Consider the following 20941-nt stretch of genomic DNA (forward strand, 5'->3'; position numbering starts at 1 on the left):
AGAGTAATATATTTCTGTCCAGATAGCCAGGCTGCTTGCTTCGGCGAACTCTAGGTCGAGGTTAGTTATCGCTTTTCGAATTCAAGTTGAGTAGCTGAATTTAGCAAACGCTATTCACTTTATTTGGGTACCTGGCCACTCGTCCATTCCTGGAAATAAATTAGCTGATGAGACAGCTGGTACTTACACTGGAGCACCAGATGACTTAATTGGCCCTGAGTTTTTGAGCAACTGTGTTTGCAAGCGCTTGAAAAACTCTTAAGTGAAACTGACTTCTGATATCTGAATATTCTGGATAGTCTGTTGTTTTTAACCCGTTGGTTGTAAGGAGCTGTAGGCTATCCTTACGCTTAGGCGTTTTACAGTGCTTTTTCAGGGCACTGTTTGAATCCTGTTCGGTACGCTCATGCAAAAATTCCCTTTGTGACGATCCTATTCCTCTACCTGTCATTTTCGACATTTCACCACTTGTTCCATTCCTTCTCCTTCTTCTACGGTTCATGCCGATGGGCATACATTTCCAAATGGAAGAGAAGGTGCCTCTAGAGCCGACCTACTAATGCCTGATACCACCAAGTGCCTCGTGCATTTCAAATGGTGGCTCCAGAGAGGAGTAATTGAATAATTGTAGGGGAACGGAGCCCATCTGTACCAAAGTGCTCCCATGTTCGTCCTATCTAAATCAAAGCAATTATACGCTATTTGCTTTGCTTTTTATTTATGTATTTTTTGTTTGGAGTGAGCATGCATGATAACAAAAAGAACGGTAACAACCGGTGCCTGATTCGTCTGTTTTTGAAATAGGATGAACATATGAGCATAGGCTGAAAAGGATACTCATACCCTTCCTTAAATCAAATCAATGACATTTTTTTTAGATGGGGATTGAAGATATCGATAACATAAAGAAGTTAGTGATGAATAGAGATAATCCTCCTAAAAAAAGAGAGTACTATGAAATTAATGCATTAACCGGTAAGCCGAATATGATTGCCTTCCATACCAGTAACCTCCTTGAACATAAGATGGATCGATAGAGACAGTCTAATTTTCGATCAAAAGATGACCAAAATGTTCAGAAATATAGCTCCAGATGACGATATTCAAAATGCGAATAAACAAACTGTAGTTTTCAACGATTAGCTTTTTCGATGAACTGACAAATATGAGTAGAATTATCAAACATTTTGGAAACCATTGTCGGCGAATTTGTTGCACTATAATTCCTATCCAGTCTATGAATTTGCAGGATTTTACTAGATTGAAAACCATTCCAACAAATAGTGCAATCACTGCAGCATTCTTCCAAACCGTGTTTTGTACGTGAGTAAGATAAAGTATATTGGTGTATTGCGCATTTCACCCCAAATTGGACTATTTCATACAAATTATTGATAACCTTTAACGCTTTTAGGGTACAGTGGTGGTTTGCTCTTCTTTGCAACAAGCGAACGATCACTGTAGTCCGATTTGCTCTGAAATGCGCTACCAACCATTCGCATTTTCCGATACTAGTTTGTCAAATTGTCGAGGATCCCTTCTCCATCAAACCAAGCAGGTGTTTCAATACACATTTATCACAATTAAACACTGCACACGGTTCCTGGTTTAGATCCAGTATTTTGTTTGATTTTTATTTGTATTTCTGTTTTAACCTACCAATGAATACTTATCAATACACAGGATTAAACGTATGTATGTACTCGCATTAAGGAACGCGCTTTGACTTACCCTAGCGCAAAACCTATAATTGTGTATAAAAAAACGACGCAATTTTCAATTCATTCGCTTAATTTCGCATTATCAGTATTCTGTTGTGTAAAAACTGAGGGCACCCGAAAAAAAACGTTCTACGTTGTTCTCTAGCTAATTTAGCGACTTAATACGGTCGATATTTGTTGTCATTCTCATCAAACGTTTAAAATTTTGTTTCCTTCCAAAGGTGGAGTGGAGGTGTACTTATTGTGCTGCTCGGTGTCCGATTCGTACTTAGGCTGAGTTTCATCCCCCTGGTCCATTCCCTTCGCCGTTCTTTTTCTGATTGGTTTGGATGAAATGAAAGAACACAATTTTGCTTGAGGACTTACGTTGCTTCGTAGGTGGTTACTTCCGCGGGCGTTGAGGCCGGAGTGGTTGGTTGCAGCAATGATTCGCTGCGGCGGGTTCGTAGAAGCGCTATCGACAGGAGTTGCTTCAGCAAACCGGCAAGGATGCTCCGCAGTGAAGGTGTGGGCGGTACGGCCACCAGTGGCATAGCCCATCGACCGAACCATTCGAAGAGGCGATTGATGGCGGTACCGTCGCCGTAGGATAACGATGATGGCGAAGGGAATGCTAGTGAATCTTAGATAACGGTTGCGGTCCGTTTCGCCACCAGTAGGTCGTTGTGTGACATGACGATACCGCCGACCAGCGCCACTAGGGCCCGATCCAGCCAGGTTACCGGATTCGGGTAGATGAGACCACCTTCGTAGAAACCGAGATGGCCACCGTTGGCGAGTTCGATGTAGAGCGATTGGTTTTGGGTGGCTGGAAGGAAGAAATGGTCACATTTGATCAATCTTGATCCGAAACATATGGACTTAAGTAGATATGATTTAATTGCCCGTATTTTTTTTTTCAAAAAATCTTTCGCCAATCGGTTTTGAATGAATTTAATCAACCACACAATATTTTTTTTAAATATCCAGATTACCGATTGTTGTTTGGTCTAAATATTCGAAGAGTTTGTCAAAAATCTACACAACCAATGATCTGCTTTAGACTATCCCCATCAGTGCGTAGTAAGTCGGTGAGTAGTAGAGGTGTGCAAACCGGTTTCATTTCTGATACCCACCCGTTTTCGCACCAGGCGTTCACATCATCGTTGGTAAAGTACCACCTTATCTCCTCACTGGTCGGTGGTTAGTATGGTTCATAAGGTATACAGAATACAGAGAAGCAAATAAATGAAAAGATATTTTTTGTTTCTCATATTATCGTATTCGATTGTACCAAAGTCCTAGATTGTTGATAATGAATTCCTCAAGTGTTTCGTTCGAATTTTTAAATCCCTGAAGGCATAGGCACCAACTTAGGAGGGGGGGGGGGGGGGCAAGCATAGTTTTGCACCCCCCCCCCCCCCCCAATGTTTGACGATATTCAAATTTTCCCATACAAAAATCAGAAAAAAGGCTTTGCCCCGCCCCCATAATTTGACCAAGTTGGCGCCCCTGCCTGAAGGAATTCCTTGGGGAATCTCTGATGGAATTTCAGGACAGATCCTTAAGGAATCCCTGAAGAAACGCCTGGAGGAATCCATGATAGAAAATCTTAAAGGAACTTCTTGAGAAATCCATCAATGTATTTCTAAAGATATCTCTGAAGGAACTGCTGGGGAAATGGTCAGGGCAATCCGGGAAGGAATTGTCGGGGCAATTTTGGAAAGAATTCCCGAGGCAATCCGGGATGGAATTTCGGGAGAAATCCCGGAGGAATTCCGGAAGGAATTCCCAGCGAATCTCGGAAGAAATTGCCAGAGGAATCACTGAAGGAATTACCGAAGAAATCCCGGAAAAAAATCTCGATGCAATTCCGGAATAGATTCCGAAAGGAAGCCCTGAAAAGAAGCCCGGAAGAAATTCCCAGAGGAATCCCGGAAGGAATTCCCGAGGAGTCCCGAAAAAAATTCCTGAAGGAATCGCGGAAAGAATTGCCAGAAGTATCTCGGATGGAATTCCCGAAGAAATCCTGGAAGAAATTCTCCGAGGGAATCCCACAAGAAGTTCCCGGAGGAAACCCAGAAGAAATCCCCGAGGGAATCCCGGAAGAAATTCCAGGGGGAATCTCGAAAGGAATTGCCGGAGGAATCACGGAAGGAATTCCCGAAGCAATCCCGGAATAAATTCCCAAAGGAAGCCCTGAAAAAATCCCGAAAGGATTCCCTGAAGGAATCCCGGAAAGAATTCCCAGAGGAATTCCCAGAAGTATCCTGGATGGAATTCACGAAGGAATCCTGGAAGAAATTCTCCGAAGGAATCCCACAAGAAATTCCCGGGGGATCCCGGTAGGAATTGCTGGAGGAATCTCGGAAGGAATTCTCAAAGGAATCCCAGAGAAACACCGGAAGGAATTCCCGAAGGCATCCCGGAAGGAATTCCCAGAGGAATCCCGGACGGAATTTCCAGAGGAACCTCGGACGGAAATCCCGGAGGAATTCTGTTAAAAATTTTCCGAGGGAGTTCCTGAGGGAACTCTTGGAGGAATTTCTAAAGGAATTCAGGAAGGAATTTCTGAGGGAATTCCGGAAGGAATCTCGGAGGGAATTCCGGGAGGAATCTCTCAAAGAATCCCGGGAGGAATCCCTGAGAGAATTCTTGGAGAAATCCCTGAGGGAATTCCTGGAGGAATCCCCGAGAGAATACATGGAGGAATTTCTGAAGAAATTCCGGAAGGAATCTCTGAAAAAAAATTGGATGGAATCCCTTAAAGAATTCTTGGAGGCAGCGCCGAAGGAATTCCTAGAAGAATAACTCAGGGAATTCCTGGAAAATTCCCAGAAAAAATTCTTTAAGGATGCTCCGAAGAAATTCCTGACGTAATTTCTAGAGAAATCCTTGAATGATCTTCAGGATGAACCTCCGACGAACGGATCTCTAAAGAAACTTCTGTAGGGTTCCCTGGTAAAATTTCTAGGAAATCCCTGTGGGAACTCCTGGAGGATTTGCCGAAGCTTTTATTATTTGAATGCCATCTATGTTTTATTATACTTGGGGCTTGGAGCTCTGGAATACCAAAACATTTGCACGTTTAAGGTGGAAATTTCAAAAAAAGTTCACGTATATTCTGGTATGTATGTAAATTCACCGTTCTTCGGTTTGTGCCGTTCCGACAATCGAATCTTGGGGCACATCAAACCTCGCCCGGAAATAAGCTTTATCTTTCATATGTGTCCATTTGTGACAAACGCAATCTTAAATGCACAAGAACGGTTTCAAAGATTATCGAAGATAATCACTTTCCTATATTTTACTTGAAGAAAGCCATCTTGCTTTTGTTTGGCATTCAGATTGAAATTATGAAAAGGTGATGTCAACCGCGATTGCAACGGTTGGGTCAGGTTGCCAAATATATGAACCCACTGTTCACCGGGAAGGTAGGTTGTCATTTTCAAACCGATTTGGCAACGGTTGGTGGGGTTCATGCGTTATGATGGCGGTTGCCAATTTGGGTTTACTCACACATTGGTGGGCATCGTCTTATAGGCACTTACTTGCAAACTGCTTGATCGGTTCCAGCAGCATATCCGGCACCAGCGGATCATCCCTCGCATTCACAAACACCATCGGGCGCCTAATGTTCCCCAGGTAGTTCAACGAACTGCTCCAACTGTACATCTCCTTGACGTTCTGGAAATTGTGCACCCTTCGGGTGTAGGCCTCGTCCAGTTCCGGTAGGGTGGCGGCCGCCGCAATGTCCCGTTCGTTCAGCTGATACCGCTGCTTGATGTCGTCGGACAGCAGCACGTGCCGATGCTTCATGATGATGCTCTTCACGTTCTCCGTCAGAACGTACAGATAGAACCGGTGGAAGTTCTGCCACTTGAGTAGCCACTGCGTAGCGCTGCAAATATTTGATGGTAAAGTTGAGAATCGAAGACATGACATGCGTTAACCCTCGTATGCACTTACATCACAGCATTGTAGCCTTGGCAGATCGAAACTCCGCCGATGATGTTCTCCGGCCGGGCTGCCTCGCCCAGGTACTTGGATATGAGATTACCGCCCAACGAGAATCCAACCGAAACGATGTTGGTCGTCGGGTATTTTTTCAGCAGGTTGGTAATCATCGCCGAGTAGTCGTCGGTGTGGCCTGATGGGAGAGAAATATAAACAATTGACGTTAGTTCATGGACGAAGGAAATTAAGTAATTGGAATCAATTAGAGTACTGCTTAATTGAATAACGGATTCAAGGTGTGGCTTAGTTAGTTATCTATGTAAAACCTAAATTTGTTTCTCTTTGAACGCATGTGGCTGATTTTTTGTAAGAGGTGGCGAAATACTTAATTTCTGTATAAATCCATTTTAGCCTACCAAAAAAGATCAGCTTATTGGACGCAGTGGCCTCATTATCCCTAACAGCGGGAAAGAAAACCCAACCTAGTTTGTTGAAGATTTCTTCTTAAAATATAAAAAAACTGTTAGATTGTTATTTGAGAATTTATACATAATTTACCTTGTTTCAAAACTTTCGTAACTCAGACGTTCTTTTCTTCCCGGATTTTTTTTTACTAAGATTATTGAGCGTCTACCGTTAGATGGAATTTCTCTCATAAGTTCATTTCGACAACTGCTCTAAAGAACCCGCCATAAAATTCTTGGTGCAGCAAGGAACTAGTTTATGAGTAGTATTCTTCTCGCAGATTTGCTTGCGCAATAAATTGACAACCGTGATTTCGGGTGAAATTGGTCACTTTTCGCAGTTTTTGGCGAATATTTTTTGAATACTTATCGATATGGTTAAATTCAATGTTTTAAAACAAGTACGACCATGGTTTTCATCAGTCAAGGAGGTTGAAAATTCTACTGCAAATCGTTTTATTACAAAAATATCATTTGAAATAAAAATTCAAAAATTTTACATTCGGGGTGAAATTGATCAGTCAGTGAATTGTTGTTGTCAGTGCTGAAAATATTTTTTCCACCTGAATCAACCACCCCAGATCGCGAAAAGCAATGTAAAACATTTACAAGTTTACAATTTTTTTTTAAATAATTTAAGTTTGAAGTTTAATAAATCTTCAGAAAACGCCTGAAAGTATGCAATTTCCATACTAAATATGTTATAACTTCTGGAAAAGTAGAATTTTATGCATAGTTTCAATATTTATAATACTTTTGACGACAAAATCGGGTTTAGCGAAAACTTGGCAGCTAGAAATATTCATTCGAGAATTAATTACATGTGCGATACAGCTACGGTAACAAAAGTTTGAAAGTGTCTTTGAAGTTCGCCTAACACGCAGTTTCAGAAAATATTAAATTTTATACAGAATTATGTGACTAACTGGCTGTTAAACATGTAAACTCATCATTCAATAACTGTTGAGCCAGATGATGGACATTTTTTACAAATTGTTTTAAGTTTAAAGCGCTATTTTTAACAAATAAAATGACCCTCACGTCGATCAATTTCACCCCACTGATCAATTTCACCCGAAATCACGGTAGTCATTTTTTTTTAGAAATTACATTACAATATTTTTCACGAATTTTGTCATAAATATTTGAATTTATTGTTCTGGTATTTCAAGCATCGAAGTTGAAATTGACATCTCATCCCATTATCGTCTTATTATTTTTTTTTTCTAAAATTTTTAACGACATCTTTATTTTTTTCTCACGAGTTTATGTCTGTGATCCAACGTTTGGGTCACATTTATTGTGCCTTTCTCAAGTAATCAGTGAACAATGATTCGTTTATGTTGTGTTTATGATTATTGTGTATGCTCGGTTTTCTCGTTCACCACACCCGTTCACCCCAGCGTACGTACTGTGCAAAAATAATTGGACAAGTAGGTAATGGCCAAGTAATGATTCCGCTTCTGAATTGCTTGAGCAGTTAGCAGTGTAACGCTAGTAAGGTGCCGGCCAGAGTGGACGCGTCACGCGGCGCGACGTGAAAATTTGCACGCAAAGGAATAACAATCAATATGTAATAAGGAGCTGTCAAATCGTATGGGAAATCCGCGTCGCGTGACGCGTCCACTCTGGCCGTACCCTAACGCTTTCCGTGCAAATCAAATGGAGCTGTCAGTTTTCCGCGCGGAAAAACAGTTCGTGCTATAATTCCGTAAGGAATCTCCCCATACTAGATCATACTTGCGGAAAATAGGTGGAATTGTACTTAAGCGCTCTACTTGGGAACAGGAAACTTAGCTTAATAGGCGAGCATGTTTATCGTTCGGATTGCTTACTCTGCCGACCGCGGCAGTGGTTCAGTGTATAGGGGAAATCCGAAAACAATCCGGATCGCAGAACTACGATGCAGTTGACCAAACGCCTGTTTAGTGCCACTTTTATGTCGAATTCGTTTATTCCCGACGGTGCACTGCACCGGTGTAGCAATTGACACCGGAAAAACGAACGGTTTCTGTGCAATTTGTTGACAGCTTATGATGGTATTAGTAAGAGCGCGTGAGAGCGTCAATGAAAACAATAAAGGATATCAAAAATAAACATAATCAATGTTTTCATGATTTCCGTGATGAACAAAATTATTTTAATTTATTTTTATTTTTAACTTTCTATGTCCAATTTAACAATTTTAAAAGTTTTCAGTAATCCACTTGTACATGATAAACTTGTAATAATATATGTTACTTGAAAATAGTTATCCAATGTTTTGACACTCCTACATTATTTATCTTCTTCAAATTCTCGTAATATCATAATTTTTCAATTAAAAGCAACTTTTTAGAATATACAATTGTAAGCGATCTACGTGAACACATTAAACACAAAAAAATGTTAATGCAGTTCAATAGAAAACGTTTAGCTACAACGTAAAAAGAAAAATAAATAAATGCTTTTTAGAAGATAACGTTATTGAAACGCAACTCATATTAAAAACGCTTTAACCATCCTAGTGACATTTGTTTGACTTTCAAAATAATTCAAACATTCAATAAGAAAAAAGAATACAATTTACGGTTTTTGAAACTGTTTGTACCTACGAAATGTTACTTCAGTAATATTTCAGTCCAATTTGAATGCAAGATTTTAATTCTATTCTGGGCTTATCAAAACTTTATTACATCAACTTTTTTTTAAAAAAATAGATCACCATGCGACAGAAAATTCTAATGATTTAAATCATTAAAAGTAATCCGCATATTTGCGATAATCAAAAAAAAAAAAAAATAGTAATAGGAAAAATATACGTTAAATCAACAAACTCTTTGAAATTTCATGTTACCGATAAATTTTGAAGATTCCTCAGAAGTTGATTGAAAGACGTGATAATCATCGATCAAGTTTCAATAATTTTTAAACGCACAGATTTGCTATTTCCAAGAAAACTGTTTACCTAATGCCGAAGAGAAAATCATCATTCCTACCAAAACAAAACCACGATATAAGTTCAGCGATATGCATGTATTGGTAAAACTAGCTTTGTACCTGCTACACCGCGCTCAAACTGGGTGTAGCATTTTCTTGCACCGGTGCCAATCGGGTGTCAAAACAGAACAGTACCAGCGAATAAACGAACGGTTTCGGTGCAAGTTTACTACACCCGGTGGCAAAGCGGTGCAGGCAGTGCAAATAAACGAATTCGACATTACTCTTGTTGTATTGATTTTTGTTGTAACGATTCGTCTGCCTATTGCACGGCCTCGCTACGTGTATTGTTTCTTAGTATGCAGTGAGTGCAGTAGGCAGGCATACGTATTGCTCAGGTTGTCTGCATCTGTACGCTTCTTGACAGTGTTTGTTGTATTTCTCCTTCTTCTTCTTGGCGTAACATCCCCACTAGAACAAAGCCTACTTCTCCGCTTTTGTATGAGCACATTCACAGTTTTTAGCTGAGAGCATCCTCCGCCAATGACCATTTTGCATGTGTATATCGTGTGGCAGGTACGAAAATACTCTATGCCTGCGGAAGTCAAGGAAATTTATTTACAAAAAGTTCCTGGACAAACCGGGACTCGAACCCGTCACCCCCTGCATGGTAATGCTGGATACCCACGCTTCACCAGCTGTTGTTGTATTTACAATACACCCGATTATTTTTTCCCACGGGTTCCACGGGTGCTATAAGTCGGTCAGTTTTGAACCAATTCACATGAACATTTGCACACCTGGAGACACGGTCAGTAAAATCAAATAAATAGTTCAAAATTGACAAAATAATGGCAAAACCACGACCCGTGCAAAAAAAAAGAATCGGGGGTATGGCATATTTTGAGTAGACTCAACCATTTGATAAGGTCCAACTTATTCAAGGGCTTTACATAATTCATGACAAATAGAATTAATTTTATAAGGTTGCTTTACAACACAGTACCGACTTACAGTTTGGCTCTTATACATATTTAGCAACACGGTATTCTTAAATTTCGGTAGCCGTGTGGGTTGAGCATGAGCTCAGTGATCCCGACGTTAATGGATCGATTCCGGTCTGCATCATTTTAAGATTTTTTCGCTCTTTTCATAGGTCTATCTTATAAAATTAATAATAACAAGCACGATTCAAGTGCACGATCACACTTCGATCAAATCGAACGCGAGTTGGATCGCTCGATTGCTTGTTTTGTTGCTTTGTTCCGTCGTGCACGGTATCCGTAGTATCGGTCGAAATGTACAGTGAAGCGACGGTAAAGAATACACTGGCTTTTGTGTTCCCAGACAAAGCTTCTCAGCCAACTCTGGCTGAAATGGCTGGCTTTATAAAAGCGCTTTCCGGTGATTTATCTTCGATGGAAACAACGTATAAAATCTCTGATGAGAAATCAGTGTTTGTACGTTTCCGCAGTGCAAACGCTATGAAGTTTTGCCTGGAAAACAACCCAGAAACCATTCCTTTCTGTTACACAAGTGGGGAGAAAGTCATGGTCCAGATGTCTATAGCAGGCGGTAATATTTGCTACTTGCGGATCTTCGATTTTCCCCCCGGAGGTATCTGATCAGCATCTAATCTCAGTTTTGGCGAAATATGGCAAGGTAAAGCACACCGTGCGGGAACGTTTTTCGGTTGAGTTCCAGCTGGACATGTTCACGGGAGTTCGCGGCGTATATATGGATATTAGACTGGGTCAACAAAGTCGATTTTTTGGAACAAAGCTCTTTCGATTCCTTTTAGCGTCCAAAACAACTGTGCAAAATTTGGGAGCGATTGGTTGCTTCCCCGTATTCCGCATTGCGATTGAAGTTTGTATGGGATTTAGTATGGAAAAACGTGTTTTTTTGCATTTTTCTCATAAATTGATTTTTTTTGTCTAAAACTATCTAACTAATGACGTTGAAGTATAGCCTAGGATATGCCGAAAAACTTTGCCGAAGACCGCAAAGTGATCCGACGATAGTGAAAAAAGTTATAACGTACAGATTGCCCAATGGTGCTTAACATTTAACATGTAAAGGAATAACATCAATAATAAAATCTCAATTTTTGGCCTAAGTTACCAAGCGGATAACTTTTTTCACAAGCGTCGGATCACTTTGCGGTCTTCGGCAAAGTTTTTCGGCATATCCTAGGCTCCCAAGTAGCACCTGCAACTAAAATGGAAATGATCATCGTTGCAAACATGTTGCAACTGAGTTTTCATGAAACAAACAAAATTAAAATCTATTAAAACCCTGTTGTTAATGCCAAACTGAGGTGTAACAGTTTTATAACAACTAACAAAATGAAAACAAACGTCATCATTAGTCGAAACTTGCGAAACCAATTTGTAACTGAAGTATAATCTTATTGTTTCAACGAATCTTAGTTACAACCGTTTACAAACCAAATCAACCAAAACATTGATTCTGATTGTTATAAGCATGTTGCACCTGGAACTTATCTAGAACATAACGAAAAATTTTGACAGGAGAGGTAGAAGTTCCAAAATGTGTGGCAAAATGTTTTTGTGATCATGAAAAATATAAAATGCACTACAAAAAAAAACAAAATGTTTCAAATATAACGTTATCATGTACAAATAAAATGTAACCTTTTCTTCATAAATTTATCGATTTATGTATTCCAAATTTTATAAAATTAAAGCGGTAAAATAGAAAAAAATCTGATTGGAAGTATAATTATGACCCAAAAAAAAAAATCTGCCACATTTTCGCAGTACTGAACAACTGGTACCTCCCACTGGGAAGATTTGAATATATAGGGTTTTGAGAAATTTAACGTAACTTACAAAAATATTAGCAGTTCCCCACGAAAAATTTTACAATGGGTTTACATTTTTTACAAAAAAATGTGAAATTTTCGTTACGTAATAAATGGACAGCCTCTTGTCGACGTAAATGGGAAGTACACGTCCAAGTGTCTGCTTTTTTGGTTATTTATGTCCTACACGGAAAATTCAAACTACCTTATTTTGGGTAGATTTTACCCTAAAATGAGTATATCAAATTGATTGGTTACCCAAAATTAGGTTGTTTTTCCTCTCTCCCCCACAGATGTTGTCGTAAATAAACAGAGATGCGTCTATCCAACGGGGGTCCTTGAGGCAAATAAGCCATTTTTGGGTAATAGATTAACCCAAATTTGGGTTGAATTAAGGGGGTCTTGGGTTGAATTTACCTACTATTGAGAATATTTTTAGCTGGAGGTAAAGGTAATTTACTTTGCGTGAGTTTAATTGGTTCACTCAAATGTTGACTTATTGGGCCGAACTATGGGTTTGCATCAAAAGAATCCAATTTTGAGTAGTTTGGCGGTTCCGTGTACCGCGTGCAGCATTGTTGTACTTTGTCAATACGGATATCCATAGACATGATTTAGCAAAAAGTATCTTTCTAAATTCTAAAATTAGTTTTCAGCATTTTACGGGTGTATTAAATAAGCTGCTGAATAGCACTGCGTCAAAGCAATATGGCGATTTAATTTTTCCACAAATGCCTAAATTTGCACTCGCAAAATGAAAAGTAGACTGAGGCGCGTTGAGAATACGGAGCTAAAATGCGTAACTTACCGATAAATCTGGAACGGCACACAAATTGACGTTCTCGGTCGCCCTATTTGCGGTATATTTATGCACACAATTTATTTATTAATCACATGAACGAAACTGTTGATGCATAATTACTGACAGTGACGAATGTGGTGACTAGCTGACTAGTTGTCGAATCGGTCACCATTTTTTAAGTCGACTATAAGTTGTATCTTGGTTATAATTCGATTGCGTATTAAAACCGTTTATATCACAAATGGATGTTTTATATTGGCTCCACCTCTTGCGCTTTTTTGGTTGAAATTTAGTCGTAAATAAGACGATTGGTTCAAATGGCATAACTTTCAATATAGTTGCATACAAATTACAGGAACTTATTAATGTCCAAGTGTGTTGCTTGGGCTATACTTCAACGTCATTAGTTAGATCTCCAAATCGCTTCGGTAAAACTCCTCCGGTGGAACGGGTAGGTCTTCTCTCTCGGTTCCTATCGTCCAGAACAATAGTATCATCTTCTCCGTAAAATGCACCTTCCGCTGATTCATATTCTTACCATTCTTCATCATCAGTAATACCTTCGGACTCGAGTTCCTCTTCCGGTGACTGTTCAGGTTCCATCGCCGATGCGGACTCCACTTCTAGTGGGGGTTGAGATTCTGCCGGTAGCTCAGGTTCCAACGGCATTTCTGCTACTGGTAGAAGCTCCTCCCATTCAATAATCGTACCAATGACTTCCGGCTTTTTCTTCGAGTACTTCTTTGCCTCTGGCTTCTTATTCCGAATCACATCCAGCTTCCTGTTTCTTTGGCAAGTGTGCTGTCGGCAAAGCAACGTCTGCATATGGGCACTCATTAATGCTTGATCCGGAAGACACAAACGATACAAGCCACTGTGCCGCTCTCCCATTGCACACACCTTTCCATTGCGCTTACGAACTTCGCACCCATTTGCATTGAATGCTACATCAAGACCCTTCTGAGCAAGAACACCTACTGACACAAGACCGGTTGTCAATTTCGGCACATACAATACCTCACTCAGCTCGATGTTGATCGGTTCTCCAGTATCGGTCACACCGACGATGATTCCGCGGCCGATTCCAGCCACTTCCGCTCTCTTCTCACCATCTGCCAACATCACACTCGTTCCTCCAGTTTTCTCTAGCACCGTGAAAGACTTCCGGTTTCCCGTCATGTGCCGAGAAGCGCCACTGTCAATAAACCAGCTTGTTGGATCGGCTTGTCCCACCATCCAGGCCAACGGATACTCAGTAACATCTTGAACTTGCTTGGCCTTAGGTTCTTCCGGTTTGGTTGCTGATACTCCAGTTGCATTCTGTGGACAATCTCTCCTCAAATGTCCCGGCTGCTTACACAGGTAACATGATCGCGTTTCTGTTTGTGTACCTTCACAATTAACAGCTTTGCTTCCACCACATCGACAGCGGTGTTCCACTCGCAGCACTTTGTTCGATACAGTAGCTTCACCGTGTTCCCGGCGCTTTTCCGCTTCCGCCAGCAATTTTTATTTCACCAGTTGCAATTTCAACTCATCCCGCCGTCGCTGCTCCAGAGCTGTCGCTAGATAGTCGTACGAGTCCGGAAGCGAGCACAACAACATAGCCACTTGCAGCTTCTCCGGAATCGGATCGCCAACATCCGCAATCCGTTGCAGCAAATCGGAAAACGTCTGCAAGTGCTGCTCCATGTTTCCTCCTTCTTCTAACTCCAGGTGCGTCAGCTTCTTCAGCAAGTACACCTCCGAACACTGATCGTGATATGTCTTCAAAGAATCCCAGGCCGCTTTCGCCGTTGCGCATCTTCTTACCAATCCAGTCTGATCGTTTTCAATGCAGAGCCCGATTGTCGCCCGAGCTTTAGCATCCGCTTTCTTCCACACGTCTGTCACGGGGTTTGGTGCCGCTTCGCTGATGACATACCAGGTCTCCTCTCGAATAATCCGCATCTCCACCTTGAAACGCCATGACTGGTAGTTGTGGTTCTTCAACTTCTGCACTGCAAAACACTGTGGGTCAAACGACCGAAAAATCACACCGTTCCGTGACCTCCCACGCGAAAATTTTCTCACTTCCGCGATGCGCGGCTAGCTGGGCCCATAACCTGTCGAACGGACAATCCAATTACGGACCAGACCAGGTAATACTTCGGAATTCGGGCAAAAATACAGAGCACAAACGCGACCGACTTGTTCCGAACAACTTGTTTTTTTTATTAATGATTTGTCACAACAAATCAGGGAAAGCAAACTACTACTTCATGTATGTGTGTGTGTTGTTTTTCTCTGCAGGGGTGGATTCGCGCAATCGATCTAGCGTAACATATGAAAAGTCCAACAGACAAGACCAACAATTCTCGGATACTTTTTTAAAACGACGTATCAACATAGGATTTGCGTGTATTATACGTCGTTTTGAAAAAGTATCCGAGAATTGGATTGTACAGCTCAACAAAAACAAGAGATCGATGAAGAAAAAGAATGTATCAAAGCGACAGTCATCAGTTGTTTCTGAGGACCAAACACCCGAAAAAGAGAACGAAGACACTGTTAGTAGCAGAACCACAGTCTCAGATTCTCTTTTGGAGAAGAAAAGATTCAGAGTCTCGAGGTACGAGTGGTTCGATGATGTTAACAAACGGCAACAGCTTATTGACGAAGATAAGGTCAGGATAGCAGCAGCATATAATATAGGTGTAAATCAAATTGAAATTTATCACGATTAGTTGAGACTATTTTGTATTATAATTAGTTGTATTTTAAATAAGATATCGGCTCCGCAGAATGTTATACATGCCTGACCCTTTCAAATAAACAAACTTGAAGAAAAGCACGATTTCATAAGGTATTCTTATGGCATCCATACTTTACAGTTATGGCTAAAATTCATAAGGTATTTTGATGATTATCGTTAGTTTATTTCGCTGAGTGTCAGTCTAGTTATTCTTTCACTTGTCTGCTACTCTCTCAAGATGTATTGCTGCAGATCTTATTAGCGCCATAACTAATTTACATATTCGACAATGATTTTTCCTTCTTTGAAACATGCGCTGCTCTTTCATGTTGTATTGTTACTAAGATAGTCGGCTTGTCAGATTCGGGCTTGTTATTTCCGGGCTAGTGACATTCGGGCTAACGGTGCATTCGGGCTAGTGACATTCGGTTTGACATTATAGTGTTATAGAATCCTTATATGTATAGCTCATGGAGTATTTTAGGGATTTTCCGGGGAGTTTTTCTAGTGATTTCTAAAAGAGGTCCTCAAGGCATTCCTTCTCGAGATTTTCAAGGAATTGCTTGGAGAATTTTGAGATTTTTTTCTGGAGCAGTTCTTTGGATTTTTTTGTGGAGTCTTTCTAGGGATCAACTTCTGGATTTTCCCCCAGCATTTTTCTTGAAATTCCAACTGGAATTTCTCTTGGAGATGCTCCAGAAATTTTTCCTAGGGGTGTCCTGAAGATCCCTTTTAGATATACGCGACCATTGAAAGCTTTCGTTCCCCGCGGATTACCACCGCCAATGGAATTTTACTTTCGCGAACGATTTGAATGAAAAATCGAAGCATGGGACTCGGTATGGATTTCATATTTTTGTTTTGTTTTATACTGCTCGTTAACGTATTAAAAAATAGATAAGCATTTTCATTTTTTTGTAGAATTTAGGAGAAACTTCAGGATTCCGGATTCGAACGCGTGCTCTCTCGTCAAATGAAATTTTTCAACGCTATTTAGACTCCGAACATTCATTGCTCACGTTGGCTGCTAGGAAAACTTCAAAGGATTTTGCCATTACAACGTTCACAGAAATTTCTACAATAGATCAAACATTGAAAATGGATAACAAAAACATTTAGCACATGCGCTGGTTTGGAAAGGTGAGCTGATGAACACGTGCCGACCGACTCCCAATAACCGAGATGGGTTTGAATAAAAGCAATTAAAATCCGTATGTCGGTGACGGAGTTCTATTCATGACTTTGTCATTTCATTCATGCTGATCACAATTAATACGATAGACATCGCAACGTGTGGCTGTTTTTTTTACTGTGGTTGAAAGATACAGTAGACGTTCGATAACTGCAACATGCATTCGTTTCATTTAGCGAACGAAATTCGATAACTGCAACGACTGACGTTGAATGAACGTAAAATTCATACGACTGTTTATTTGGGGAAATTTGTCCCATTATTTTGCACTTACCGGACATGCAGCATTGCAGTTAAACCGCTTGCAACGACCGAACGTTTACTGTAGGTATAGGTAGGTAGGTACACATGGAAGCGACAGTTGCGTGCCGATAGTAATTATTATCTGCAGTTGCCAATTTATCCAACATAAAGGAAAATCGATCGCTTGCCGATATGCTTCGTTTGTCTCTATGTGGTGTTTGAAAATATTGACACTAATAGCTGATTGTGTTTCGGATGTGATATAATGTGGTTTTTATTCATGGTTTAAATTACCTTTTCATGATTTCGTCAGTTTCTTCTGGAAAAATAATCCAAGTGGTTTGGTGACTGCATAGCTTTATAATCTACTAGTTATGACTTGAGACGATTTTTTTCCATCCGTGATAGCTTTGAAAGCTTCATTGCGGGATTTATGATCGAATTGTGGTTTTGTTGGAGTCCTCCTTTATCTTCTTCTTTTTGGCGTAACGTCCCATCAGGGACAAAATCTGCTTCTCATGTTAGTGTTCTTTGAGCATTTTCACTGAGAGCATTTTCTGCCAATGACCTTTTTGTGTTTGCATATCATGTGGCAGGCACGAAGATAGTCCAAAGAAATCAACGATCAGTTCCTGGACCGACCGGAAATCGAACCCATCACCCTCAGCATGGTCTTGCCGAATACTTTCCCGTATGAGGAAATTCATGGAATTATTTACAGGGCTTCAAACTGCCATGAGCATGAGCATAGATGACCGTACAATTCGTAGTTGCTACTCCGTGATTGACCAGAACAATCGAAATTGCACAAGGAACCAACAAACGGAGATTGGGAGTAGCTACCGCTCTCAATGTGCACAGTTCGAGAATTCCAAACTTTATTAGTCAATAACGGCGCCGGCCACGTCCTTACGGTCATCGGGGAAGGGAAGGAATGTTAGTGTGACGTACGTTGCTACTAGAGACCGAGATCATCTCATCTTCTCCACGACTGTCACGGGAAGGAATTTTTGTTAGTGGGGAGGGGGAGAGTCACATGATTTGCATTCACTTTGGTAAGTGATGTAATTCATGTAACCTTTATTTGAGTCAAAACATTTATTCATTTTGACTAAAATATTACAAATGTCGACACCGAAGATGACGAACCATTCAAATTTTTGTGTACATGCAAAAAATGAAAGAACAATATTTATTATCAACTAAATGTGCATTGGGAGCTAGCGCCAACACATGACGTGACGAACTTTTCAATATTTGTTAGTTAAATACACAAAAACTATTTACAGGGCTTCAAACTGCCTTGTATAAAGTAATTTGAGCAGGAATAGTTCGAAACGAAATCGAGTTTATGTTACTTGGTTTGAAAAACCGTATCAGTCTTGGTATCAGTACAAATAGCATTCATGATTTTATTACGGCCGTGAGCAGTAATTATTGCTTAGATACCGAGATAAACCCATGAATGTTATTTGGATTGTTACTATTTTTCAAACCAAGTCACATTGGGTTACTTCAAATTGCTTCTCTGCGATTTCATCATCGGAAATTGATTTGAATCATAATAACACCCCCAAATAACATATTACGGATTCCCCCATCATCCAGTGCAATAGCTTCACATCAACCATCAGAACCAGCTCATCATCACCATCAGCTCAGATGTGGGCAGCAATAACTTACCGTAGGTGAAAATCCGAGTGGACGTCACCTGAACGCTATCAAGCACACCGATGTGGTTAAGCACGGCACACCGGTAGCCATGGCACTGTGCATAGTGAACGAAGGTGCGAATGTAGACCGATTCGGACGAATTTCCTATTCCCGGGCAGATGGCCACCGTGATGTCATCTGGCCGAGCGCGCGTGTGCATGAAACGAAACAGGACAGGGTATGAATATTAATTCACACAAATCAAAATGAATCTCCGTCCTCAGTCCCCATATGTACCTTCCATAGAGTTTATTAGCGGCTGGTATAGGTCGTACGTCAGCGTTGATCCGTCCGAAAGTGAGAGATAGACGCGTTCTCCCAGTGGCCAGGGGCATTTCACGCGGCCCACGATGCTGTGAATTATTGTCTGGAAGTGACCGCTGAATCCCCACAGGCGCGTTGGAATGTATCTGGGGAAGAAATGAGACGGAAACTTATGATCAATGTTGATTGGATCACGTGTGTGGATTAAAAGGTCATGCTTGCACCCTTCGAACTTAACCCTTATACGCCCAGCGACAGTAATTTTGAAGTGAATATTTTGAGAGTAACATAATATTTCAGCTTACTATCTTCGGAGAAGTTGTTCATACGGATGTGAATCTTCCATTCAAATGACCTTTTTCCTATGAAATGGCTCGAATTTAATAAAAATCAAAAATACAGGTAATTCTTAGTTCCATGTCAAAATTTGAGCTCAATTGGTTCATAAAAACCAAAGATGTAGACCTGTCTACTTTTTTCTTCCCAATGCTGTACCAATGGGACAATATGCTGCTAGTGGGGACGATGCAATCTAAAATCAGCAAAAATGCTACGTCATTTATGGAGGATACCTACCTCACTTGCTGGTGCTGTGGTATGATTGATTTGATTAGATAATATCTCCGGAAGCGCATCTGAAAAGGTGCAATTTTGGTGTTCTTTGCAAATATGTTTTTCTGGCCAAACTTAGTTCGTTAATGTAATTATTAGTTAAAAACCCCTTCGAACAGCTGGCACTGGGGTGAAAAAAAAAAACTTTTGCAAATATCTTGACTCCATGAAGATGGCGACTTCAACCAAATTGTCCAAGCGTATAAGAAGCACTGTCGTGCACAGCATACAGTGTATCAACCAATTGTCCGGACATAAATTTTTTCGTTAAAATACTTTTTCATTCAAATGTTCATAACTTTTTTATACGTCAATTAAAAAAGCTTAAAATTTTGACCAATTATAAACTATATATCAAAGCTCATTTGGTAAAATTTTGAGCGAGATCGAATAAGTTTTCTAGAAGTTGTAGGAGTTTTAGTGAAACATATAAGATTTTTGAACAAAATTTCAAAACATTATACATATCTGAATATGTAGTTGATGAAACGTTTTCTGTTTTTTTCTGTGTTGCAGCTTATACCTAAGGCTTTCAAATGCAGCTTCGTTTGAGGTTTCATATTCATTACAAAAAATATGTTGAATATGTTCAAAGTATCATTTGGAAATTTATCATATTTTGATCAATAAAAGCGCCAAGTGTTTTCAATTTTTTTAATGTAATACTTTTATACAGGACCTACTAAACTACATATGCATTTTTCGTTCAATTAATGCACTTTTGATAGTGGAAAACGTTTGGCAGATTATATGTGCGAAATATGGTAAATTTATAAAAATCGTCAATTACATAAGCAGATTTTTCATATTTTTTGTAGTGAACAAATTAACCCTGCAAAATTGCGTATTAAATGTTCGTGTGTTAGTGTTCCCTCAAAAAAGTTTGGAAATATTTCATTCAATATCTTTGAGATATAGAGCATTGAATTTTGTTTAATAAACCGTCAAGCTTTACTAAAAGTTCTATAACTTTCAGAAAACTTATTCGATCTCGCTCAAAACTTTACCAATGTAGCTTTCATATATGAATTATGATTGGTCAAAATTTTAGCGTTTTTGATTGACGTATGAAAAAGTTATAAACAATAGAATGAAAAATTATTTTGACAAAAAAATTGATGTACGGACAATTGTTTAATACACTGTAGTTGTCCCATGTTAAAAGGGATTCCAATAGAACAGGGGACAACTATGCTGCAGTCGACACCTGACCTGACCTCTTCGGAGAATATAGCTCTAACGGACCCGGAATTTGGATATCGGCGAACCGCAACTCATAATGGACGACCCCCAATTGGACTGGAAAAGGAACAGCAGCCAACCATCAGCATCATCGTGCTCATCATTCTACCGTGGATAGGGTCGAAAAGTTGAAGCAGCACAAGGCACCAGTTCGATATAGTTGAATTTGAATATAATACATGTAGGCGCTGTACAAAGTGTAAGTGCAGCGTCCAATTTTATCGCTCACGTAGTGCCCTAGTGGACAAAAGAGCTGTAAATTAGGTTAAGTG

The 20941-nt window shown here is 40.0% G+C and overlaps 1 protein-coding gene across 1 annotated transcript; it reads right to left on the reverse strand.

The window, feature by feature from the left end:
* Positions 1 to 1595: 1595 nt before the first annotated feature.
* LOC109417552 (abhydrolase domain-containing protein 2) lies at positions 1596 to 19450 on the reverse strand. The gene is made up of 6 exons (XM_062847789.1): positions 19392 to 19450; positions 18789 to 19054; positions 18522 to 18689; positions 5670 to 5850; positions 5252 to 5601; positions 1596 to 2529 (listed from the first exon to the last, which is right to left on the reverse strand). Exons 1-6 carry the CDS (start codon positions 19448 to 19450, stop codon positions 2345 to 2347), a joined length of 1209 nt encoding a protein of 402 aa, XP_062703773.1. The 3' UTR covers positions 1596 to 2344.
* Positions 19451 to 20941: the final 1491 nt, after the last annotated feature.

The sequence above is a fragment of the Aedes albopictus genome, chromosome 2 (assembly GCF_035046485.1).
Source record: "Aedes albopictus strain Foshan chromosome 2, AalbF5, whole genome shotgun sequence".
Lineage (NCBI taxonomy): Eukaryota > Metazoa > Arthropoda > Insecta > Diptera > Culicidae > Aedes > Aedes albopictus.

Excerpts from the sequence above, each read along its gene's own strand:
- LOC109417552 (XM_062847789.1), bottom strand. The coding sequence starts at position 19,450 with ATGCGCTTCCGGAGATATTATCTAATCAAATCAATCATACCACAGCAC. Across the intron at positions 19,055-19,391 it reads CCACAGCACCAGCAAGTGAG|GGTTAAGTTCGAAGGGTGCA; the intron begins GTAGGTATCCTC and ends TGGGCGTATAAG. Across the intron at positions 5,602-5,669 it reads CAAGGCTACAATGCTGTGAT|CGCTACGCAGTGGCTACTCA; the intron begins GTAAGTGCATAC and ends AAATATTTGCAG.